The sequence below is a fragment of the Acinonyx jubatus genome, chromosome A2 (genome assembly GCF_027475565.1).
Source record: "Acinonyx jubatus isolate Ajub_Pintada_27869175 chromosome A2, VMU_Ajub_asm_v1.0, whole genome shotgun sequence".
NCBI lineage: Eukaryota > Metazoa > Chordata > Mammalia > Carnivora > Felidae > Acinonyx > Acinonyx jubatus.
In genome coordinates, this window is record NC_069383.1 from 111,968,551 (window position 1) to 111,993,412 (window position 24,862).

Consider the following 24,862-nt stretch of genomic DNA (forward strand, 5'->3'; position numbering starts at 1 on the left):
CGAGTCCAATTATGCTCTGGTTTTTGAAATGAGTCGTGTCGATGATGGCCATCCTGCCCATTGGGACTTAGTCAATTTAGTGAGAATTAATTACAGATGAGAAACTAGCTTGCAGAGCAGTTAATATTTTAGCTCCCTGGGGTACAATGCACATGCAACCATCAGTCTTGTTTTTGCTTGTCCTTCCTTCTGTCCCTCTTCCTCTTTCTGTGGTGGTCCGGGCTGCAGGGTGACCAGATTGCAGTCTTGGCTCCCCTGTGGCTCACTCTCCTGTTAAATAAATAAGGTCTTTCTGTCAGTCAGCAAGTATAATAAAACTCCTCTGTGTCACATGCTCTGTTGGGCTTTAGAAACACAGCAGGAAACAAAACAGATGTAACCCTACTCTGAAGATGTCATAGCTAAAATATAATCACAACTGTAATGGGGATAGCACTTTACAGTTTATAAAGCAGTTTTAAGCATCAGGATGAGCCTCTCAACAGCCTCATGCTGTACTTAGTGGTGCCATTATTTCCATTTTACAGATGAGGAAAATGAGGCTCAGATAAGTGACAGCTTGCCCACAGTCATCAGCTTCTTCTGGTGTAGCTGGGCTTGACCCTGGCACAGAGCCGATAACAATGTGTTGAAAGTCTGTCAATCAGCTGCCCAAGCCCAAGCAAAAGGAATTATCCTTCTTCATCAGGACGTTTTCTTTCTTTCTCTGGGATTCCAGGGCTGAGAAGACCCTGTAGGGCTGGAGCCTGGGTCCTAAACATGGAGACCCATAAGGAAGAATGGGAGGGTCCTCCTGCCCTTGGGTCAGCAGAGAAACCCCCACTCCAGGTTCAGAATGACCCCAGTATCCCAGAGCCAGCTGTGGGCAGAAATAAGAATTAAACATTACCTTCCTTTCCCTCTCACTTGTAGTTCATACTTTCTTCACCCTCTGAAACATGCTTTCAGGAAAGGTTCTGATAGCTTAGGTACAATGGGATTTGATTTTTTTTTTTTAACATTTATTTATTTTTGAGAGACAGAGACAGAGCATGAGTGGGGGAGGGGCAGAGAGATGGGGAGACACAGAATCCAAAGCAAGCTCCAGGCTCTGAGCTGTCAGCACAGAGCCCAACGCGGGGTTCCAACTCATGAGCTGTGAGATCATGACCTGAGCCGAAGTCAGACACCCAACCGCCTGAACCACCCAGCCACTCTTGATTTCTAATTATAGCTCAAGCATGTGGTCTCCACTTAAGGACACACACGCCTTCAGCCAGAGAATCCATTCATTAGTTGAAGACTCAGCCCCGAGTTTCTGACCTTGGTGATGGGGCTAGAGGTGTCCTGAAACCTTCAAACTGCACCAGACTGGGACTGATGAGGGCTGGCCTCAGGAGGAACCAGCTCATTCTCCCTCCGTGGGACCACAAGCCAGGGTGGGTGCCCTCTCCTTGTCCTCCCCGCCATCTCTGCCCAGATTCCCGGAAGGGCAGGTTACAGCAGCAGGAAGTCAGCTCCGGACTGGAGGAGGTGCTCAGGAAGCAGGGACCTTTGTCACCTCCACACCTGCTGTCCTCTGTCTGACAGCACAGCAGCCTCTTTACAGATATTGGAGGGTTCTGTGTCCTGCTCTCCATCAGTCCCTCCTTCCTACCCTCCATCTTTTCTCCTCTTTCTCCCTCTCCTTCTCTCTGTTTTCTCATTTTTATCTCTCCCTTTGTCTTTCTCTCTAGCCCTGTCCCACTTCCCTGCCTTTTTTTCCCAGTCCTCCCCTTCTCCTGCACTCCTTTTCTGGAGAAGACCAGAAGGACTTCCTGGAGGAGGGACTGCCCATCCTCTCAGGCATTTTCCCCTTTCAGATCTCAATGTAAAGAGACAATTCTAGCAATAAAAACTGTTCAGCAGTGGAATTAACTGTCTAGCTCAGTAATGAGTTCTCTGTCAGAGAGGCAATCAAACAAGGCAGTGTGGGCATCCTTCCTGAATGTTATAAAGGTGATTTGACCTTGATTGGGGCTGGACCATATGTCCTCTGATACTGAGGTTTTCCTGGTGTTTATTATTCCACAATTCAAGGTGGTTTCAGTATATTCCATATAATTAAAACTTCAGGCCTGGGGCTCATGCAAGAGCAGGTAGATTTGAAGATAGTTTTTTGTTGTGAGAAAGATGTCTTGCATTCTTTACAATTTTAATGTTCATTAAATTTAGTTGAATTTTTAAAGTAATGAATCACAATACAGAAATTTTAGAAAACAGAGAAGATGGGGCACCTGGGTGGCTCAGTCGGTTAAGCGTCCGACTTCAGCTCAGGTCATGATCTCACAGTTCGTGGGTTCCAGCCCCACGTCAGGCTCTGTGCTGACAGCTCAGAGCCTGGAGCCTGCGTCTGATTCTGGGTCTCCCTCTCTGCCCCTCCCCACTTGTACTCTGTCTCTCTCTCTTAAAAATAAATAAATGTAAAAAAATTTTTTTGTAAAAGAAAAGAAAACAGAGAAGAAAAAAACCATTCCTGATCTTATACCTCTGACACAGCCACTGTTTACATTTCACTCCATTTCTTTTCAGCTTTTTCCTTTGTTCCTGTTTTAGACAGCCATGTCAGGGTGGAAAGACAACTGTGTATCCCTTCTTGATGTCCTAACTCTAGGACACGAATATGTTTACATAGACACCATCTGCATCGTTTTCAGTGACTGCTTAACACCCCATGGAGTGGTTGCCTATGACTTCTTTAGACTTTGCTTTAAAACAACACAGTGCATGAACCTTTTCAAAGACAGATAACGGTAGAGCAGAGCTTTGTACTTCTTCAGAGAGGGAATTACCCAACTTTTCAGAAGAAGAGCAAAACCTAAGTTCTGGAGTGAACATGCTTGAAAGCCTCCCGCTGCACCAGGAGTTGTGGTGGGTGTTCTTTGGGCATCAGTTACCTGTGAACAGCAGGTGTGTGTTACCACCCCTGTTTTACAGGTGAGAACGCTGGGGTCTGAGATGCTGGCCTAAGGTCTTGTGCTATCTGTATGTAGGCCAGGGCTTCAAAGCTGCAGGGGACTTGTGCTCAGGCCTATCAACTGTGGGATGACGGGCCTTTGGGGTTTCAGGATTTCCACGGAGCTGTCATGAGGGCCTTGGATGAAATAGACCACGAGAGCAAGGACACATTGGCCAGGGAGGAGCTGAGGCGCAGCCTGAGTGAACTCCCAGCCATCCGAGACCTTCACCAGGGGATCCTGGAGGAGCTGAGGGAGAGGCTATTGCACTGGTGAGCTGTCCATGGTCTGCTGCCCGTACTTCCGTTGCACTGGGGGATGGGGTGGTTAACACCACACCAAGTGAAACTGTGTCTCTGTTCGACCAATGCAGAAGCCGAGGTGCAGATGTTGGGTCCTTTGCCCAAAGTAAAATGAGTGTGGGAGGGTCAAGTTGGGACCACTACCCAGTGACATGATCAACGCTCACCAACTAACACCGTGCTGGTCACGAGGCTGAGTTCTCACTGTCCCATCTCCCTACCCGGCTGCAGGGAGGACCAGCAGAAGGTGGCCGATGTCTTCCTGGCCCGGGAGCAGGAGTTTGATCACCATGCTGCTCACATCCTGCAGTTCGACAGGTGTCTGAGTCTACTCAGTGAGAACTGCCTGCATTCCCCCCGGCTGGCAGCTGCTGTCCGTGAGTTTGAGGTGGGTCCCTTGGTCCTCTGAGAACCTGCTCTAAGGATCCAGGGGTGGGGTGGACATGGAAGGGCTTACTGAAAATCAGTGAGGCTTCTTGGTAGGCCTGAGGCTGAGGGTCAGAGGGGAAGCCCTGGCTGGGAGAGGAGAGGGTGACCCAGAAGAAGGGAACACTTAGAGCCTAGGACATACCCTGTTGGGCAATTGATGACAACTCCATGAGCCCCCACCTTGGTGGGAGTTTTAGTGGCCATTCTCCTGTCCCAGTAGAAAAGCACAATGCAAGCTGGGGCCACACCCATTGGAATGACCAACAGATGGTCACTAACTGGGGATACAGTTACTGAACAGGAAAAATGAGGTTTTTTTCTTTTACTAATACTAGATGCAAAGCAGGGACTAGGAGTTGCATGTTACTGAATATAGCACTGACTGTGAGCCTGAAGGAATGAACTGTCACAGAAGGAATGAACTGGTGCTAATCTGGGAGGCCTTCCTGGAGGAAGCGAACCTGGTTTTAGAGCTGGGGGAGAAGTTCAGTGTGGCCAGGAAGAGGTGTGGATGGGACAGTGTATGAGGGATGCCGTGAGCTTGGTGCCCTGAGGCAGGGGTCTCTGACGGAGTTTTGTCCTCTCTGTCTCTTGGGAGCAGCAGAGTCAGCAAGGAGGTGGCCAGAACGTGAAGCACCGGCTGCTGCGGGTGGTTCAGCGCCTCTTCCAGTACCAAGTGCTCCTCACAGGTGGGCCCCACAGGAGGTCAGGGTGCACTGAGGTGATGCGGGAGGGAAGGCACCTGAGGAGGGGTGCAGGTAATGGTGGCAAGCTATGTGATCACAACCTCCCCTCCCACTGTGCCGGGAATGGGCAGGGGGGGGGGGGATTGTTCTCAGTTCCTGGCTCCTGACCCTCCAGACCAGCTAGACTCTGCCACCATCTTCCCTTCAGTGAAGCTTTGGACCCTCTGCTGCCACCTTGGAAACCCTGCTTCAGTGGCCACCTTCTGTGTCTTCCTTCAGCCTCTCCCATCCTAAAACACATGAAGTCATACCTTCCCCTGTTCTGCATTTCCTCAGTGGGTGTCTCATTTCCCTAAATCTGTTCTTACCACCAAAGCCCTTCTTGGGGCCAAATCAGTGGACATTTTCCACCTTGGACCTACTGTGGCCATCTCTGTGGCTTTGCCACTGGTCACTTCCTGCTTCTCGAAAACCCTCCCATCCTGAGGCTTCTGTGATATACTCTCTCTGTGCCTCCCTCAGACCTCTCTGCTTACCCTTCTCCATCTGTGTTGACAATCTCCCTTCCTCTACTGTTTCATAATAAATGTCAGTGTTTCTCAGGGCTCAGTCCTAGGTCCTGTTCCCTTCCTTCCCTCTTTACAATTACAAACTCTCCTCGGGGAATATCATCCCCTCCCCTACCTCTACCTGCCAGGAAGCACCACACCTCTGTCCAGACTCACTTGCCCAGCTGCCTCCCAAATGGACAAAGTTCCTGGGCCTGGAGGACTGCTATTCCAGTGGGGGAGACAGATACCCACATGTAGAGATATGCATGTAATTCCAGGTAGGGACCAGGGCTGTAAGGAAAGTACATTAGGGCCAAGGGGCAGAGAATTTGTTCATCTGATTCAACAAATGTTTATTAAGCATCTACTGTGTCCCAGGCCCCGTGCTAGATGGTGGAGGTATAGTAGTGCATTAGACAGCCAAAACTCTGTGACACTGTGGAGTTTTTACTCTAACAAGGAAATAAAAATATGATATGTCAGTGATAAGAGCTCTGAAGAAGATAAAGGGGTTTAAGGGGATGGAGGTAAAAGTGCTCTGAATTAGGTACAGCACTCAGGAAGGACCTGTCTGAGGAGGTAACACTGCACAGAGATCTCAGCAAAGTGAGGACATGAACCCTCTGAAGATCTGGAAAAAGAGACTACCAAGTAGAGGGAATAGTGAGTGCAAAGGCCCTGATGCTATTAACAGGTTTAACATGTTCCAGAAAAGAGTAAGAATGCCAGCATTGCCAGAATAAGTGAGTGACATTGGTAGGTAGCTGTAGAGACGCCAGCCCACATAGAGCCTGTGGGTATAAATGTGTTAAAGGTTTAACACGTCACACACCCCTGTGTTGATGGTCACATATGTTCCCCCAATAGACAGTGTGCTTCTCAGAGGCAGGGTTTCACCTTGTCTGTGTCTATATGCTGAGGGCATAGCACAGTACCAGGCACACAGCAAGTGCTCAATAGTTGTTGAATGAGTGAATGGCTAGCGGTGGTGGCAGTGATGCTGGTGATGGCCCAGGGGCCTGATTTTGTCCTAGTGTGGTGTTGTAGTAGGCTAGCAAGGGTGAGGGGATGCGTACCCCATTCTTCCGGCCCTTTTCTTCCAAGTCTGGAAAGCGGCGGTGGCGGGGGGGGGGGGGGTGCTCCTGCTGCAGACAGAGGGCCTGGTCTCCCTAGGGCAGACTGACCCCTGGCTCTTGTTCTACCTGCAGACTATTTAAACAACCTTTGTCCGGACTCAGCTGAGTACGATAACACACAGGGTAAGTGCAGCATGAACCTGGAGGATGGGGACACATTTCTCTTTGGCCCCTGTCCCCTAGCTCTGGACTCTCCACCAGTTCAGGCCCAGGACATATTCTCTTCCCTGGTAGCTAGATGTGCAGTGGACATGAGACCTCTGGGGATTCTGAGGTTATTCCCTGCTCACCTCAACCACAGGGCTCCCTGGGATGGGCTGTCATCGAGTCAAAGGAGAAGAGGGTAATCAGCATTGGTGATAGGGGGTAGTGCCAGGTATAAAAAAGTCACCACAGTGTCCCTGTTTCCTCCCAATTCTATGTGACTGTCCCTGCATATGACCTGCCAGGACAGTCCCTATTTTAACATATTCAATTTATAGCCAAGGGAACTAAGGCACAAAGTGGTCAAATCACTGTAAAGGTCACTTAGGCAGTGGTAGCAAAGCTAAGGTTGGACCTATGACCTGACCCGGGTGTGAGAAAAATTGGTGCCACCCACATACAAGGCCCTGCAACTGTAGTGATCTTGGGGGGCAGTGGGGAGAGAGGGGAAGAAAGGAGGTGAGGATAGTGCTACTGGACTGGCCCTCCCCAGATGGCCCGGCTACCTTCTCTGCTTCCCTCCACAGGTGCACTGACCCTCATCTCCAAAGTCACAGACCGCGCCAATGACAGCATGGAGCAAGGGGTAAGTCTGTTTCCTGGGGTTCAGGTCTAGGACCTCCTCCAACCTGCCCCGGTCTGCCTTATGATACTCCACTTTTGGAGGTGCTGCAGGCAACCATCTGTGTCGTGGGACCTTGCAAAGAGTTCTTGGCCCCTGAGTTCTGGCCCTGACACTTACTATGTGACCTCAAGTACTGTGTGTTCCTGTCCAGGTCCGTGGTTCACCATTAGGGTAGTGAGGGGAAGCTACAGACTTGTCTGAATGTGATAAGTAATGTCCAGACTGTGGTCTGAGACCACCTGCATCAGCACCTGGAGTGCCTGGTAAGCTACAGATTCCTGATAGACCTTAGCTCTTCTCAGTCAGAACATCTGGGGGTAATGTCCAGGGATGTGCATTTTTAACAAGCATTCTAGGTAAACGTTTTGCTCACAAAAGTTTGAAAACCACTCGCCCACAAGAATACGTGAGCTCTAAGTGCATGCTTGTTTCTGCCAGCAAGTGACTATTTGTTGGACACTGATCCTGTATTTACTAGTTTTCTGCCAAGGAAGGCCAACTTTATCCTACATCCCAACTCTGTTCAAGTGGCTACCTTGGTCACTTGTGTCCACATATTTTCTGTTCCACTAAGCTTTAAGTAGGCCTGAGCTTTGTGTTGAGAAGGATTCTGAGGCTGAGTCCTAGCTCGGGGGGAAAAGAGTTTGGTGATCAAGTGCTGGGTTCCATGGGCAGAGGTGGGAGTGATGGTGGTATGTGCACCGAGCAGTTGCCCAGCTCTGCTGGGACAGGTACACGGAGCGTCCGCATAGTGATTCCACAGGGAGAAGAAGGGGAGGGGAGTCGCAGCTATTGGACACCTACTCTGTGCCAGACTTGCGTTGGGGGTTGGAGATACAGAGGTGAGACGTGAATCCCAGGAGGAAATCACAGCTAGTGGAGCAGTAAATATGTGGACATGATAAGCATCGTGAGGGAAAGAGAAAATGCCACATGGTTTAGAGAAGGGAGCCATCCCTCCCAGCCAGGGCTGTGACAAAAGATGATACAGGAGGTGCCCCCATGGGGAGGACACACACACCTCGAAGGCAGAGGGAGGAAAGATGTGCCAGGAAGGGGCATGGAGATGGAGAAGTGTAGGTCACAGTAGAGTTCAGAGATCCACCCAGCATGGCTGGAAGATGGGAACAGGGTAGGTGAGATTGGATGAGGGTCTGGGCAAAGAGTGCGCTGAGTGTGGAGGCTGAAGCCAGCTGGCTGTGAAAATTGGTACGTCAGACATGTTGTTATCATCGGGTCCTCTGCCTTCCCGCTCCAGGGTCCGTGAGCAACTTGCTCATGTGTGTTTTGGCATGCTGTATGTACAGTGAGATCTCCTTCAGTGTAGCCAAAGACAGAGGTGCTTTGGGGTCCCATGCCTGTCATGATATAGCAGCAGATGGGCTGGCTTCTCCGCGCTTCACTTTAGCCAGGGATGCCTCTGCTTCCAAAAAGGAAAAACTAGGTCAGGAAGGGCTGGCTGTGTCTTCCCTCCTGCGGGCAAGCTCACTGCGGCACCCTCCTGTAGGAGGGGGAACTAGCGGTAGCAGCAGCCAGATGCCCTCCTGGCTTTCTCTAAGACTGGGGTTGGGTGCTGTGCCCGGCACTGGCTGGCCCTTGTCTCTCCAGCTGCCTGTGGACACCACACTGGGCCTGCTCTGGACTACCAGCCCCTACTGCACACTTGCTGGGATCGGGCTAGGACCCTGCCTGGGTGGTGGACAAGCAGGTCTAGATGAACCCTATCCCAAGGCAGAGCTCAGTGGCTTGAGTGGCTAAAGGGTGGGCTGGGGCTCTGCCTCTCTTTCCCCATGGTCACTCCCCAGCTCAGGCCTCAACACCTCCCAACCCTGCCATTCCATTCTTCATCTGGAAGCCAGAGTAATCCTATTAAAATATATCTGATGGTGCCATTCCCCCATTTTACAAAGCCTTCTATGTTTTCACATTGCCTCTGGTCGAATCTGGGAAGTACTTACTGGTTATGAGAACCAGGGAAGGCTTCCTGGAGGCAGGCAGCAACATTCACATGGGTTTATGCTCCCATCAAACCATTGCCCCAACTCCCCACAAAGGTAGCTAAGCTAGAGGTATGATTTCTTGAAAGAACCAGATCCCACCACCCCAAAATGGGGCCCATCTATCTACCTGACACCTGGTCTGAAATGCCACCAATAAGCTCACTAGGATACTGTACTGACAGCCAAGTGTAACTGTAAATCCATTGAGCAGCCTGTTTACAGAAAACTATCAGGTGATGGGAGAAGCATCAGGAAACATGACTCTAAGAGCTGAGCCCCAGGTAGTCCGTCCCCTGCTGTGATCACTTTTCGATGGAGGACAAGGAATAAATGTGAAAGGATGGGAAAGTCTTGGAAGTAGGAAAGGTCGTCCTCACCAGCTTTTCAGGAAAGGCTGTGGCAGATTCCCACATAGTGTCCTACTCACAGTGATCACAACTGCCTCTATTAGCCCAAGATTGTGCCCGACATTCTCCTCTAATCCTCAGGAGAGCTATTACCAGCCCAGTGTCACAAGCAAGGAAGCTGAGGCCTGGAGAGACAAGTGGCTTCACTCAGCTCTCAGCACGGGAGCCGGGTTTGAACTCGAGCCTTTCTTGGCTACCAGGCCGGACATGCCTGCACACATCACTCACAGGTTCAGACTTGCAACTTCACACACATCTGTGCATGAAAATGCATCCAGGTGCCCATGCACACAGCACCTGCTCCTCTCTCGTGACACACATAAATGTACACATGGACCGTTTTTCTCTCTTTCCCACATTTGGATTTTTCTTTTTTTGTTTGTATCAACTCAGCCATGGTAATGTCATGAAATGTAGGGGTGGAGGTTTGGAGTTGGCTCCCAGGTTTGTGAGCACAGGGAACTCCTTCAAGGATTGGTCACAGGTTACCTCAGAGAGTGCATGCACCTTGGTTCTAATTTCAGTTACTCAGACCAAGTCTCAGGGGATTCCCTAGAAGAAAATCTCACATCTGCTTGCAGGGTCCATCTTTCGAGGCTTTTGATCAGATTCGCCGTTGAGAGTCCTCTTCCCCACAGCACGAAAGTAAACTGTCTCCCCCCAGAAGAGAGTGAGGGGACATGTGCGAGTCTGGGGTCTCCGATTTGCTCCATCTAGTTTTTTTTTTAATGAACTTAAAAAAATTTCTTACTGAGGTACAGTATAACCATTACTATTATTATTTAATTTTTTATTTTTTAAATGTTTATTTATTTTGAGAGAGAGACAGAGAGAGTGTGAACGGGGGAGGGACACAGAGAAAGGGAGACACAGAATCTGAAGCAAACTCCAGGCTCTGAGCTGTCAGCACAGAGCCCAACGTGGGGTTTGAACCCACAAACCGTGAGATCATGACCTGAGCCAAAGTCAAACACTTAACCGACTGCACCACCCAGGCGCCCCCCATCTTAACCATTATTAACACAGTCCCTCGGCATTAAGTACATTGACGTTGTTTTGTGACCATCACCACCATCCACCTTCAGAACTCTTTCTCTCTCTCCAGTTGAAACTGTTCCCATTAAACGCTAAGCCCTCATTTCCCCTCCTCCCAGCCCCTGGTGACCAACCTTCCTACTTTCTGGACAGAGTTTATCGTTGAGAACATTTTAAACTTACAGAAAAAAAATTAAGAAAGATAATACGAAGAGCTCCCATGTATCCCACACACAGTTTCTCCTATTACTAGCATCTTTATGTTAGTCAAGTACATTAAAGACCCAGTATTGATACAGTATTATTAACTAAAGTTCATTCAGGTTTCCTTCATCTTTGCCTAATGTTTGTTCCAAGTTCCCATCCAGGATATCATATCACCTTTAGTCTTCGTGTTCCCTTAGGCTCCTCTTGACTGTGATGGTTGCTCAGATTTCCCTTGTTTTTGATGACCTTGACTAATTTGAAGAATACTGGTCCAGGTATATTGTAGAATGCCCCCTATTGGAATTTGTCTGATACTTTTCTCATAAACAGACTGGGTTCATAGATTTTGGGGAGAAAGATCATGGAAGCAAAGTACCACTTTCATGACATCATACCGAAGGTGCATACTAGCACCATGGTTTATGAGTGTTGTTGTAGACCTTGCCCACCTGGCTGCAGGTGCATTTATCAGGTTTCTCCATTTCCTTATTTAAACTCCATAAAGTTATCCTCTTCTCCCCTCCTAGTCCATGCTCTTTAGAAGAATGTCACTATGCACGGCCCACATTTAAGGAATGAGGAGTTATGCTTCCTCTCATTGAGGGCAGAGCACCTACCTAAATTATGTGGAATTCTGCATGGGAGATTTGTCTCTTCTCCCTTATTTATTAATGTATTTACTTATTATAAATAAATAATTTATGTTATTAAGGGCTCACAGATATTTATTTTATGTTAAGGTTATAATCTCATACCGTTTTATTTCTTTTATTTCTCAAATTGTTCCAGTTTTGGCCATTGGGAGCCCTGTCAGTTGGTTTCTCCATACTCTCCACATATCCCCATCAATATGGATTTGGGTGGGATATTTTGGTTTGCCTATTTTTTTTTTTAGCACTTTCATTATTTATTTATTTTTTTTTTTTAGCACTTTCCTACTTTCTGTCACTATAAAAATCTCCAGACTCATCTTGTGTATTTCCTGCCTTAGCCTTAGAATCAGCCATTTCTGCAAGGAGTCCTGGTTCCTTCAGTTGGATTAATGGTATTAGAAACCAAGGTCTGGTCACCAAGTAGGCTATCATTTCTTTCAGGTCCTCTTAACTTACAGAGCAAAGAATTATATGTGTATATAGTAACCTGTGTGTATACTCATGTCTATAGATATTTCTGTACATGACCATCTGTATCTATATTAAGGTAAATATGTATCCCTACTGATAGCTCCAATTCTTTTTTTTTAATGTTTATTTATTTTTGAGAGAGTGCAAGTGGGGGAGGGGAAGAAAGAAGGGGACAGAAGATCCAAAGTGGGCTCTTTACTGATAGGCTGACAGCAGCAAGCCTGATGTTGGAGCTCAAACTCACTAACTGCAAAGATCATGACCTGAGCTGAAGTCAGACAGTCAACCGACTGAGCCACCCAAGTGCCCCTGATAGCTCCAATTCTGATCACTTCTATGTGGATCATTCCAGTCTCCTCCCTTGGCTTATCTATAAATTTCCACTCTAGCAGTGAGATACCTGGGTCCCACCATCCATCACCCATTTACTTAATTGGTCAGTTTACCTTCATTCTTGAAAGTTATTTTCCTGGGAAAAATATCTGGATTGACCAGTTTTTTTTTTTTCCTTTTTACTATTTTAAAGATACCACTCTTATAGCCTATATAATTTCTGATAAGGAATCCACTGTAATGTTTATATTTATCCCTTTTACATAGTGTGTCCCTTTTTTCTGGCTGCCTTCAAGATCTTCTCTTTACAACTGACTTTTAGAAGTTTGACTATGATGTCTTAGTATGTGTGTTTTTAAGGGGCTGTGGATGGTATTTGTCTTGTGATTCTCAGGCTTCCTGGATCTGTTGTCATTCATTAATTTTGGAAAATTGTGTTAGATGCTCTGTTCTTTCCCTCCACCCCCTGCATTCTTTTTTCTCTTTGTGTTTCAGTTTGGTTAATCTCAGCTTTCATACCTCCAAGTTCAGTCTTTCCTCAGCTGTGATCAGTTTGCTGCAAAGCCTGTCAAGGGAATTCTTCATTTCTGAAATCACGTTTTTTGTTTTTAACATTTCCATTTGATTCTCTTGTATAGTCTCCATCCCTGCTGAAATTCTCCATCTGTTCATGCATGCTGCCTACCTTTCCCACTAGCTCCTTTAACATATTGATCGTAATTACTCTGAAGTCCCTGTCTGATGGTTCTAACATTTGTGTCACCTCTAATAAGAGGTGGTTTTGTTGAATGCTTTATTTCCTGAAAATGAGTTGGGGTACTTCCTTGCGTTTTGTGTTTCTTATAATGTTCGATTGGATGCCAGGTATTATGTGTTGGAAGAATTGTAGAGACTGAGGGAAATAGTATCTACCCCAGAAGTGGGAGTGCCTCTTTTCTGATCTTGCCATTCATGTAGGGGGTGGGAGCTGAGTCAGTCCAGTCAACTAGGTAAGTTGGGTTTGGGTTTTGTTGTTGCTTTTGTCACCTTCAGAGCCCCACAGACTTCACACTCCTCCAGAAGAGGGCTGCTATTACCTGATACTGTTTGTGGGGCCTGAGATACTGGAGAGTTTTTCTCATTGCCCTTGTCTCCACCCTCAGCTTTTAGCAATCCCTGCACCACAGAAGAGGCCTCTCTCCATTGTCTTGTCCCTTCTCAGAGGTAGACCACTGTTTCCTGTTACCCAGTGCTTGGCTTATAAGTGTCTGCTCTCCTGGACAAACCTCAGTCCCAAGCAGGGCCTGCAAGCCAGGCCTTCTCTGCTTTCCAGCACCTCCTCTGCACGGTAGCCACACACGCTGCCTTGTAGCCATGTCAGGTCTTGGGCAGGTTTCTGCTTAGTATTACTGCACAATCCTGGGCCCAGTGGGTACTTTCCCTCTTCTTGGGAAAGACAGCTCTTGCTTCTGCCCTTTCCCCAGAAGTGGTGAGTGACATTTTGCTTGTCCTCTGGGAGTGGGTTACTCGGCCTCTCCCGGGGACTGAGGGTTTTGCACCAGAGAGGGGCCTGGGGAAGTTGGCAGGGTTTTATGCCGCCCCCCCCCCCCCCCCACAGTGGCAACCTGCATGCCTTCACCACCAAGGCTCCCTGCCCTGCCCCTAGTGTTCCTTGTGAGCACCTGGTGGGAGCTTTGAGAGAAGAGCTTGCAAGTGACTGCATTTTTCCTGTGTCTGGGGCTCTGTTATTCTAAACTATCCCATCAGCCCCCACCCAACCTTTCAGAATCCATTAACATTTTAGCTGCTTTCTTCTCATCCTCCTTTATGCTGGCCACCTCCTCCTCCTGTGTGTTGCAGCAATTCATGTGTCTCATGTCTCTGAAGGGGCTTGTCAGTCTTTGGGATTCGGTTCAGTTGGTTGCCTTTTCAGCCTCCAATAGGTGTGAGAAGAGTTGTGATTCTGTACGTTATCTTTTTCTCACTATTAGAGAAAAGGTGGGGGCACTGTTGCCTTGCAATTTCCCTACACACAGTTGTCACCTTATTAGTTGACTTAAGACCCTGACCCCGCATAAGGTTCAGAGGACACCTACCTCATGGGTTAAGTGCTTGTTATTTCTAGCATAATGGGGTACTGTGCAGAGGGAGGGTAGGTATGTCACTGCATACTGTGGATGGCCCAGTGAGGGACCAACAAGGAGTTCCCAGGCACACATATTTTTCTTCAAAGAACACAGATCTGTTTCTTCCCCAGGTGGAAAATTTTCTTGATTACTTTCCCTCAGAGGCCCCCCCGGGCTGCAATTCCAGAGAGAGTCTGGCCTTGGGCATCTGACCCCTCTGGATTAGTGATGGCTAGATGCTCCAGGCCTTTCAGGGGACACAGATTGAGAGGAGGAGCCATGGCCTAGCGATAAATATGGGTATCAGCACAACAAGGGCAAGTGACTGTCCCCATGGCACACAGAAGATGGTGGTGTCAGATCGCAGGCCCAGAGGGACTAGCCTGAGTATGGGCAGTCCACATGTCTGGTACCCTGCAAGGCCAGGCTCAGATCCCAGTCCTGCCACTGACAGGAGGTCAGATTTAGGGCAAGGCCCTCCTGAACTCTGTTTTCCTCCTTTGAGGTAGAAGCAATGCCACTTCTAATAGAAGGGATAAGACTCCTTAAAGGGGTCCTGACCATCTCCCCATTGCCCTGCTTCCTCCCACAGGAAAACCTGCAGAAGCTGGTCCACATTGAGCACAGTGTTCGAGGCCAAGGGGATCTCCTCCAGCCAGGAAGGGTGAGTGCCACTGCCGCCATGGGCAGGGACAGAGGGCGGCCTGGTAGGCAGGCGGGTGAGGCTCTGATAAGACCCATTGTTCAGCTGGGCTGGTCCCAGACAGGCCTGGCTGCAGGTGCTGTTTACCCGAGGAGGGGGAGGAGGAAGGGCAGGGGGAGGGTTCTGCTGGGCTCACAAGGCCCAGGGGCTGCTTCCCCTGGTGTTTTCCACTTTCCGGACCTTTAAAGAAACAGTGCCATTTGGGTTCATGTCCCTGTGGTTCTTTTCACCTCTAAGAAGAAGAGACACCAAGTATTTTTAGTTTAGCCCAGCATTGCTAGAAAATCAGGAAAACCATCTCCCAAAAACCATGCTCCTACAAAGCAGCTTAAAAATAACATTTTTCCAGAGACAAATTTACCCACCTTTAAGCTTCCAAATGGAAAACACAAAACTCAGCTCAAAAATAGTCAAAGATATGTTTGTTACCTGTTATGGTCAATGAAGGACAAGAGACATAGACATGAGAGGTGTTATGTTCAGGATATTTTATTCAAAATTAACAGGGATCTCATTGGTCTGAGAGTCTATAAAATCACACCTAATGGTTTGGCCTTGGCTCACCAGTTCGGTAAATATTTATTAAATATTTTCTTTATGTTAAGTAACTTTAGGTATCTATTTTAATCATCCTCCGGAATTAATGAGCCTGTAGCAACCGTTCACGGGTCTTCAGCTGTTTAGCAAACCTTCATAGGCTTTGTTCTGAAGGGCTCCCCATGGCAGCAAATGAGGGAAAGAGTCACTGTCTCGACCCCTCAGAGACCAGAACAGTGTCTGGGGCTTGCTAGAAGTCAAGGCGGACTGACTGCTCCTAAGAAGCAAACATGGGCATCTCGCTAAAGCCGGGAATTCACCCATTAGTTGTTCTGTGGTACTTTGGGAGGCACCAAGATTTAAGTTTCCTGCTCGGGGCCTCCCCCCACTCTTCTTGGGCATCAGCCTGACTTCTCAGGTCTGCTTCTGTCCCCACAGGAGTTTCTGAAGGAAGGGACACTGATGAAAGTAACAGGGAAAAGCAGACGGCCCCGGCACCTGTTCCTGGTAAGTACCTGGTGCCCAGCCAAGCCCCAGGACTGTCAAATTTTGTGAAATTTTCTTGGGTCATTATTCAAAGGCAACTGGAGTTGGGGGTGGGGGGCCTAGAACAGAGCCGAATATTTAGGCTGAAGATCATTCTACAGAGCTGAGCTTTCCAGAGGTCTGAGGGCTTAACCATTGCCAACCACAGTCTTTCCCTCATTGATTATTTGAGCGATTTTAAATGGAATGTTGCCAAAATTTAATTGCCTGTGTCCCCATTTCAAACATCCTAACACTGGGAAATTCTTACACTGGAGATAGCTGTTCAACTGCCTTATCTAACACGCACGAAAGCTGAGATCTAGAAGGGGGAGTTTCCTGGGCCAGATCTCCCAGCAGGTTGGTGGCAGAGGCCCAGAAGGGAACCAGGGTTGTGACCCCAGTCTAGCACTTTCTCCACTGTGCACAAGACAGAGTACAGTGTAACATTTCTGATGATTTGCAGCCACAGTCTGGAATACCAGGGAATGTCCAGGCCTGTTGCATGGTAACATCAACCTCTGTGGCTGTTGAGCTACAAGCAATAATTTTCCCCAATCCTATGGCCCAAAATTGTTTTGCTTTTTAAGTTCTTCTACCTGCTGGGTGTAATTTTCTCTGTTCTTCATGATTTTAACTTTCATTTTTTGTTACTGTCAGTCAAGGCTGCCCTTAAGAGCCTCTTATACTTTGTTAGGATTGTGTGAGAAGTAATAATAAACAGGCTGTAAGTGTCTAAGAACTCTGTTTCAGATATTTACTGCCCTATGTGCTGGGCACTGGAAACAAAGAGATAAAGTCTCATGCTGTGCCGTCAACCTTCGGTGTCTAATGTAACTACCGAGTTAAGAGCATGACGTGGACAGAACCTCAGGTCTATGGGAGCAAAGAGGGAGGTCAGCGAGAGTCAGGGAATAAAAAGATGGACAATAGCATCAGCAGCACTGATGTTTGTTATATGTTCACTGGTGCTACACACTGTGCTAAGTATATGTTTCCTGGAGAAATGGTACCTAGTTAAGCCCAGAAGGAAGGGTAAGAAGTCTGTCCTTCCCCTCTCCCTTTCTCCCCATTTTTCTGTCTCTCTTCCCTCCCTCATGTTCCCTCCAGCATCTAGTTGGCTTCATCGTGGCCTTTCCCTCACTCATCTCCATGCTGGGCCTGGGTCTCTCATATCCCCTCATTATAATTAGGCCATAGCTCCTGCTGAATCTGGGTCCCCTTCTTTGTTCTGTCTTAGCATAGGACCTTCATAAATATCACCTAGAGAGAGAGATGGGAGGAGGATACACAGGTTCCTAAACCAGGAAGAGCCGTGATAAACACACTTAAGAATTTTTCTTTCTCATAGGTACCAGTTTCATAAAATAATTGTAACTGTAGAACAAAGTCAGGGCCTCTGCCCACCAATGCAATGCACAGGGGTTTCAGTAATGCTACAGAGTGGTTCCCACCATGACCTGAAGCGATAGGTGGGGTTCCCCACTGGTGGCTCATTATTGTGAGAGATTCCCCTTTACTCCTCCATGAAGGATTCCTCTCCCTTTCTCCAAATCGAGCTATAAAATACCTGCTTTGAAGAAGAGAACTGTGGGCAATCAGGAGGCAGCCTGGTTCTGACCACACATAAAACCCCAGGGTGCTAATGGCAGTTGCCATGGCAGCAGGTGCCTGAGGGGCAGCCGCAAAAAGGCAGGGACTGTTCTGATGAGTGACACAAGCCAGTTCCCCAGGGTGGGCAGGCTTGTGAGCAAGGCTCTGTGCCCAGGTTTGGTCACTGTCCCCAGATGGGGCAAGAACTCAACTGCGTGGCCACCCCCCACACACCACACCTGAACACACTGGAGGCACATTCATTTGCTGATGACCCTGACTCTGCCACTTACAAGCTTTGTGCCTGTGAGCAGGCACAGACAGCAGTCTAAGCTGTCTGTGAAATGAGGATGATAATAATGGTGCCTGCCTGATGGGATTGTTGGAGGCATGAATTGAGATCAGGGTGCTTAGCCCAGGAGCTGGCACAGAGTGAGCGTCCAGTAGGACAGTAGCTCTTGTCATTATTAGAAGGGCAGAGCTGAAAGGGTCTTTGAAGGTTCCTCTGATCTGGGGGTCAGCCTGACACCTGTTTTTGTTAATAAAGGTCTATGGGAACACAGTCTCATGCATCTGTTAGTGGATTGTCTGTGAATGCTTTTGGGCTACAATGACTGAGTTGAATAGTTGTGACAGAAACTGTATGACCTGCAAAGACTTAAATATTTACTATCTAGCCCTTTATTAAAAGTTTTCTGGCTCCTGGTCTACTCCCAACTCTGGTTAGAGACAGTGAGGTCCAGAGAGAGGAAGGGTTTGCCTGAGTCCACCCAGCGGCTCTGTGTCCAAGCCAGGTGTCCCACACTGCTCTTGTTGGCATATTGGGATGTTGGGATCCTAAGAGCTGGAGGCAGGAAACCTCATCTATTCTTTTCCCTCCCTCAGCAGACTCTCTACAGGGAGAGGAAGTGCTAATCCTGAGTTCTTGCTCTGTTTCAGCCCCTTAGATGCCTTGTCCTGTTCAGTCCTTGCAACACCCCTAGTTTACACTGGCTCCTACATACAGTGGGCTCACTGGGGCCATTCTCTGTCTCGGCATCTGTAATATGGTAGGGGCAGCAATGACCCCTTCTTTGCAGGGAGGAAGCTGGGGCTCAGAGAGAGAGAAATGGCCTGTCCACAGTCACACAGCTGCTACAGAGCAGAGTGAAGATTGACGTGTCTTTTCAAACTGTAAACCTTTTAGCTAAACAGAAACGCTCTCCCCTAAGGAGGTGAGGGGACTTGCACTATGTTCCTTCTGGTCTGCCTTGCATGGGGGCAAGGAGCTTCAATTGTTCAGTTAGCAAATATTAATTGAGTTCCTACTGTGGTCACTGGAGGTACACCAGTGACCAGGACCCACCAGCTTTCTATGCTCAAGGAGCTTCCTCCCTCCCTCTCTCTCTTCCTTCTTTGACTATACTTTATGGAGTCTTCATTTACAGAGTAAAATGCATCAATCTTAAGTGTATATATCTGCCTGTTGACTAATGTGTATCATTGTGTAACCACCCTCTGGATCAAGATACAGAATATTTCTTTTTTTTTTTTTAATGTTTATTTATTTTTGAAGGAGAGAGAAACAGAGTGTGAGCTGGGGAGGGGCAGAGAGAGAGGGAGACACAGAATCCCAAGCAGGCTCCAGGCTCTGAGCTGACAGCACAGAGCCCAATGTGGGGCTTGAACCCACGAACCGTGAGATCACGACCCGAGCCAAAGTCGGCGCTTAACCGACTGAGCCATCCAGGCACCCCAAGATACAGAATATTTCTTGAATGTTCACCTGTGCCTCTTAGCACTCACTTCCTCCACCCCCTGTTCGGGCAACCACTGGCCTAATTTCCATCACTACAGGTTAGCTTTGCCTCATCTGGTACTTCATATAAATGTTATGAAGCAGTGTATCCTCCTCTGTGTCTGGCTTCTTTCACTTGGCATGTCTTCGAAATTCACCCATGCTGTCGTGTGTACCATCAGTTCCTTTTGGTTGCTACGTAGTACTCCACAGTGCTACCTGGTTCTTTGATGCAGTCGCCTGTTGAGACATTTGGGTCGTTTCCACTATTTGGCTCTTATGAATAAAGCCTCTGTGAACATTCCTGCACTTGACTTTTTGTGGACATCTGCATTTATTTCCTCTTTAAGTTTCTACCTAGGAGTGGAATTCAGGGAAAGGACTCACATTTTAGCTCAGAGTGGTTATGCTCTCCTGTGGGGGGTCACTGGGGAATGCAGGATGCCTCTGCTCCCCAGAGGTCAGTGATCCTCCAGGACACAGCCTACGTTGCCTTCTGGGGTCAAGACACGTCTGATGGGATTTCCTTCTCCCCAGATGAGTGATGTGCTCCTATACACGTATCCCCAGAAAGATGGGAAGTACCGGCTGAAGAACACATTGTCAATGGCCAGCATGAAGGTAAATGCTTGGTGTTAAGCACCCTGTTGGGTGGGTGGAGGGAGACCCCAGGGGAGGAGAGATAGCATCCCCGCTTCTAGGAGCCCACATACCAGTGGGACCAGTGGGAAGAGGCAGCCCCAAGGAAACAGCGTTATATTGTGGGTTACAGCAGGAGAGGGGAGAGGGTAGGAGGACTACCTGGAGGAGGGGCACTGAGTCCCTTATGGTAGATAATATTTGGACAGATGGGGAAGAGGAAAAGGCATCCTAAAAAAAGGGCAATTCATAAGGAAACCCTTGGAGGGAGGAAACAAAGTGGGGGTATGGCAAAGTTTTTTAAATTGTGATAAAATATACGTAACATAAAATGTACCTGTTAACCATTTTTAAGCATACAGTTTAGCGGCATTACGCACATTCACACTGTTGTGCAACCGTCACTACCATTCATTTCTAGAACTTTTTTATCATCCCTAGATGAAACTCTCCCCATTGAACACTAACTCCCTATTCCTCCAGCCCCCTACCCCTGGCACCCACCATCCTACTTTCTGTCTCTAGGAATTTGCTCTAGATAATTCACATGAGTAGAATCAAACAGTATTTGTCTTTTTGTGACTGGCCCATTTCAGCACAGTGTCCTCAAGGTGAGTTCATGTTGCAGCCTGTGTCAGAATTTCCTTACTTTTTTATGGTTTAATGATATTCCGTTGTACATATAGACCATTTTTGTTTTTCCATTCATCCGTAGATGGACACTTGAGTTGCTTCCACCTTTTGGCTATTGTGAATAATGCTGCTATGAACATGGTATACGGGGATCACTTTGAGACCCCGCTTTCAATCCTTTTAGGTGCATACCCACTTTCTTAGGGGTGGATGGGTGCCTACAGACCACACGGTTGGAGCCGGCACTCCCCTCTCCACAGACGCGCGCACACACACACACACACACACACACACACACACCCTGTACCATCAAACAAAAGTTTACCCTTTGCAGATGAGGAAACTCAGGCTCAGAGAGGGACAGTGGTAGGACCAAGAGAAGAATCCAGTCTATGGTTGCCCCTCCCTGCCCCTGCCCTGAGGGGCTGCTTTGATTTTCCAGGTCAGCCGCCCTGTGATGGAGAAAGTGCCCTATGCCCTAAAGATTGAGACTTCCCAGTCCTGCCTGACTCTATCTGCCAGGTATGGGGAAGTGGGTAGAGGGAGGATCTGGGGGATAGGGACACAGGATTTTATAGGTGTTAAAGTTTGGAATAACAAGTTGAATGAGTCATTTCTATTTGGTATTATTTTGGGTCTAAGGACTTATTTTTTAGAGCCTCTTCTTTTAAATACAATAATAACAATATCTCATGTTTGTAAATGTCTATGGATTATTGATTGGGTCTTTACAGTAATGCAAGTAAAGAAGTTAAGGTGAGCAAAAAACGCATTGTGCACCTTTGTTCATAAAGTGGTCAGCTTTTAGGCTTTCATGCCCGGAGATTGAGAGAAAAACATAATGAGTGAGCATTCATCATTTGCCTTTCCCTGGTTTGGGGGTGTGGCCTTTTTCTCAGAAGGGTCTGTGTTTTCTCCAGGCCTTCAGGCTGCCCAGGGACCCTGCCTCACTCACTATGGGCAGCAAAAGAGCTTCCCCCTCCCTCTTTCAGGGCAAGGCAAGCTCCAGCTCTCTAGGCTCAGAAACCAGGGAGGTGTGGCTTCTGCTGGGGCCACTGTGGGGGCTGAGACAGGGTCACCAAGGCATGGGTGTCTCCCCTCACAGCTGATAATGTGACCCTGGCAGGAGGCAGCAATGCCCTCTGTGTGGCGTAGTGCACATCACGTTCTCATGCAGATGCATTTGCTCATTTAGCATTTATTAGCCACTCCTCAGTGCCAGGCCCTGTGCTGAGGACACAGATTTAAACCTTGATGTGCTCAGGGAGAAGCTCACATTAAGGGCGGGAGAGTTGTGTACCAATTACAACGTAGAGCATAACTGCAGTAATAGTTAAGTGTTGATGACACGAGTAGCATGCACTGGGCACCTGCCCTGTCTCAGGCACCTCCTCTGACCCCATCGCCACCCTACCCACCCCCTACCCCCGTCCCTCCTTCCCAGGCCAAAGGGATGCCTTATCCTGGCTTTCCTGGGGCAGACCACACACTTACGCAAGGTGGGAGCGACACCTAGTGGGTCCTGGGAGAATTTCCACCACTCTGCCTCTTGGGGCAGAGCTCAAAGCTCAGGCAACCCTGAAGGGCAGGGTGTGGAGTGGGAATTTGGGAAGTCATCTTGTTGGGGAGGGGGTGTCTGGGAAGCTATGTGGGAAAATGAGGAGGAAGATGGAGAGACGAGGATGTTGATATTTTCCAACTTCACCTAGCCATCCCCTCCCCATGTACACAGCCCTCTGCACCCTGTCCCCTGTCCCTCCTCAAGTGTGGGACTCTCTACATCTTCCTAATGCCCCTTGCCTTTGCATGGTGCTTTGCCATTAACAAAGTCCACCCATGTCCCACATGTCATTTCTTCCCACAACAGTACTGGGAGTTAGAGGGATAGTGTTGACAGTGCCATTTACAGGTAAAGAAGCAGGCCCAGAGGACAGCTAGCATGCCCTGGCCACCCTTCTAGTAGATGGAGGTGCTGAGTTATGATCCTAGGCTGATCTGGCAGGTGGCCAGTGCTCGGTGGGATTTCAGACACTGACAGGCACAGCCAGGGGAAACGTGGGGGGACTTGATCTACACTGAGAAGCAGAGGCAGAGCCGCCGTGCACACCTGCATGCCTTGTTCACGCCAGCTTGTGTCCACAGCTCCTGTGCTGAGCGAGATGAATGGCACAGCTGTCTGAGTAGAGCCCTCCCTGAGGATTACAAGGCCCAGGCTCTGGCTGCCTTTCACCACAGCGTGGAGGTGAGTGGAGGGCCCTGAGACCCACCTGATGCCAGTCTCCCAGCCCTGGGTTTCCCTGGGCACCCATACACCCAAGAGGGCTCTCAGCTCCTTCCATCACACCCCTTCTCCTTCCCTTCCCACCACACTCCCCCATAGCTAGGCAGTCACTGTGCAGCCCAAATACAGCACTTCCCATTGGCTCTGTTTCTGACCCAAGGTTAGGATCCTGGAAGCCACCGTGCGGTGGAGGGGGTTGTAGAATTAGGATCTACCCTACACGTACACATCCTGCACAGGAAAGAGGGCACCCATCTAGCTATCTCCTGACCACATTGCTCACCCGATTCCTTTGTTCCAGATACGGGAGAGGCTGGGGGTCAGCTTGGGGGAGAGGCCCCCCACCCTGGTGCCTGTCACACATGTTATGATGTGCATGAACTGTGGCTGTGACTTCTCCCTCACCCTGAGGCGTCATCACTGCCACGCCTGTGGCAAGGTGAGTCACCTCACCTGGGTGAGTGTGTACATAGAGTCGTGTGGGGTTGGCTGTCAGGGATATCCAGCAGCTACTGAGTGTCAGGCCCAGGGAAGGGTGTTTTCACACCAACCCTGCGAGGTAGAGATTGTTAATACCCATTTTACTGATAGTCTCAAACCAGGGCTCCAAATCCCATTTCACTATACCACCGTACTCCCAAAAGACAACCATAGCACACATGGTTATTGTCCCAGGAGAAAACGTATCACGTCCTAGTTAAGGACTCATCAGAAAAACTGATAAAAACACTTGCACAGAAACTCTGTACCTTCACAATGGAAAAGCAGGGCGATCCGACACAGTTCTGTGCTCAGAACACGGGGTCCCTGGAGAGGTGGGGGGGGGGGTTGGCAGAGGGGAGGGGATGCTGGCCCTCTGCACATGCAGAGGGTGAGAACCATTCCAATGTGTGTCCCCAACTGGGCCTGCAGATCGTGTGCCGGAATTGTTCGAGAAACAAGTACCCCCTGAAGTACCTCAAGGACCGGATGGCCAAGGTCTGTGATGGCTGCTATGGGGAGCTGAAGAAGAGGGGCGGGGATGTCCCAGGCATGATGAGAGGTAACCTGGGGACACCATCTCCGTTCTTCCAGGTGGCCCACGTGGCTTCTCGCCGGCCCGTGGTTGGTGCCTGAAACCACTTTTCTGGGGAGGCTCAGAACAAAAGCAGTCCTGAAGGAAGAAAGAGGGATTTAAACCATACCTGGGGGACCATTTCCCCAAATAGTGGTTCCACAATAAATCAATAGGCACTGCCAGAGGAAGCGTTCTGCAGACAGCTAAGCTTGGGAAACGCTGGGTCAGTGCATCTCTGTGAAGGGGACGGTAGGCATGGTGACTCATGGTTACTTTGCCATAGCGGCCCTCTTTTTGAAAATGTTCTATAGGCCTGTGTTCTATGGGACTTTTTCAGGATAAGGATTGTAAGACGGATAGCAGAGGAGTTGTGGATCAGGGAAGGGCTGAGGGCTCTTTGATTGAGAAAGGAACCTGGGGAAGCTGTGCTAGCCCTTGAGAGACTGTGCTCAGGGTCCAGGCTTTGTCCAAGCAGGGTCAGGCCAGAGGGACAGCAAGTGTATCCTGGACCTAAAACCAAAGATTTCTCCTCTCTGGAGCCCCCTGAGGCCATCACAGAGGACAGCCCAGATGAAGAAGGGATAGCCAGCACCCAGAAAAAGCCTTCCTTCTTGGCTCCCGTGGCCTTTGTGTCAGTAGATAGAGTGTGCCTGTTCTTCTGGTCACACCTAACCCCCATCATGAAGCTGATTTCCATCGCAGGAGGGACCAGGAGCTCTAATTTTACAGGAATTGGCATTCCAAAGCAAGATGCATGCCTGTCTGCATGGACACTCACCTCCATTCCTCCATGGCTTGTCTTGGTTACAGAGCGGCCCGTGAGCATGAGCTTTCCCCTGTCCTCCCCACGTTTCTCGAGCAGTGCCTTCTCGTCCGTCTTCCACAGCATCAACCCCTCAACCTTCAAGAAGCAGAAGAAAGTTCCTTCAGCCCTGACTGAGGTAAGGCAGGTAGACTGCCTGTGTGGGAGGCAAGGGATTTAGAAGGTTCATGGCCTT

The 24,862-nt window shown here is 48.8% G+C and overlaps 1 protein-coding gene and 1 long non-coding RNA gene across 5 annotated transcripts in view; one reads left to right on the plus strand and one right to left on the minus strand.

Annotated features, from left to right (window-relative positions):
* FGD5 (FYVE, RhoGEF and PH domain containing 5) overlaps positions 1-24,862 on the plus strand; it is a 120,977-nt gene that overhangs the window by 85,301 nt on the left and 10,814 nt on the right. Inside the window, exons 6-18 of one of the 2 annotated variants that reach the window (XM_027042718.2) lie at positions 3,087-3,247; positions 3,509-3,665; positions 4,311-4,395; positions 6,152-6,202; positions 6,811-6,869; positions 14,712-14,783; positions 15,798-15,866; positions 19,792-19,875; positions 20,969-21,048; positions 22,669-22,768; positions 23,109-23,246; positions 23,720-23,849; positions 24,675-24,805. In XM_027042718.2, the coding sequence (XP_026898519.1) occupies positions 3,087-3,247; positions 3,509-3,665; positions 4,311-4,395; positions 6,152-6,202; positions 6,811-6,869; positions 14,712-14,783; positions 15,798-15,866; positions 19,792-19,875; positions 20,969-21,048; positions 22,669-22,768; positions 23,109-23,246; positions 23,720-23,849; positions 24,675-24,805 (1,317 nt within the window). Of the gene's footprint in view, positions 1-3,086; positions 3,248-3,508; positions 3,666-4,307; positions 4,396-6,151; positions 6,203-6,810; positions 6,870-14,711; positions 14,784-15,797; positions 15,867-19,791; positions 19,876-20,968; positions 21,049-22,668; positions 22,769-23,108; positions 23,247-23,719; positions 23,850-24,674; positions 24,806-24,862 lie in introns of both variants that reach the window. The other variant, XM_027042717.2, reaches the window with a different exon arrangement.
* The window catches only part of LOC113594652 (uncharacterized), a 30,721-nt gene continuing 24,853 nt past the window's right edge, over positions 18,995-24,862 (minus strand). For all 3 annotated transcript variants that reach the window (XR_008296999.1, XR_003415077.2, XR_008297000.1), the window contains 3 exons: positions 24,643-24,765; positions 23,765-23,960; positions 18,995-19,494 (listed from right to left, as the gene is read on the minus strand). This is a non-coding gene — a long non-coding RNA (uncharacterized LOC113594652). The remainder of the gene's footprint in view (positions 19,495-23,764; positions 23,961-24,642; positions 24,766-24,862) is intronic.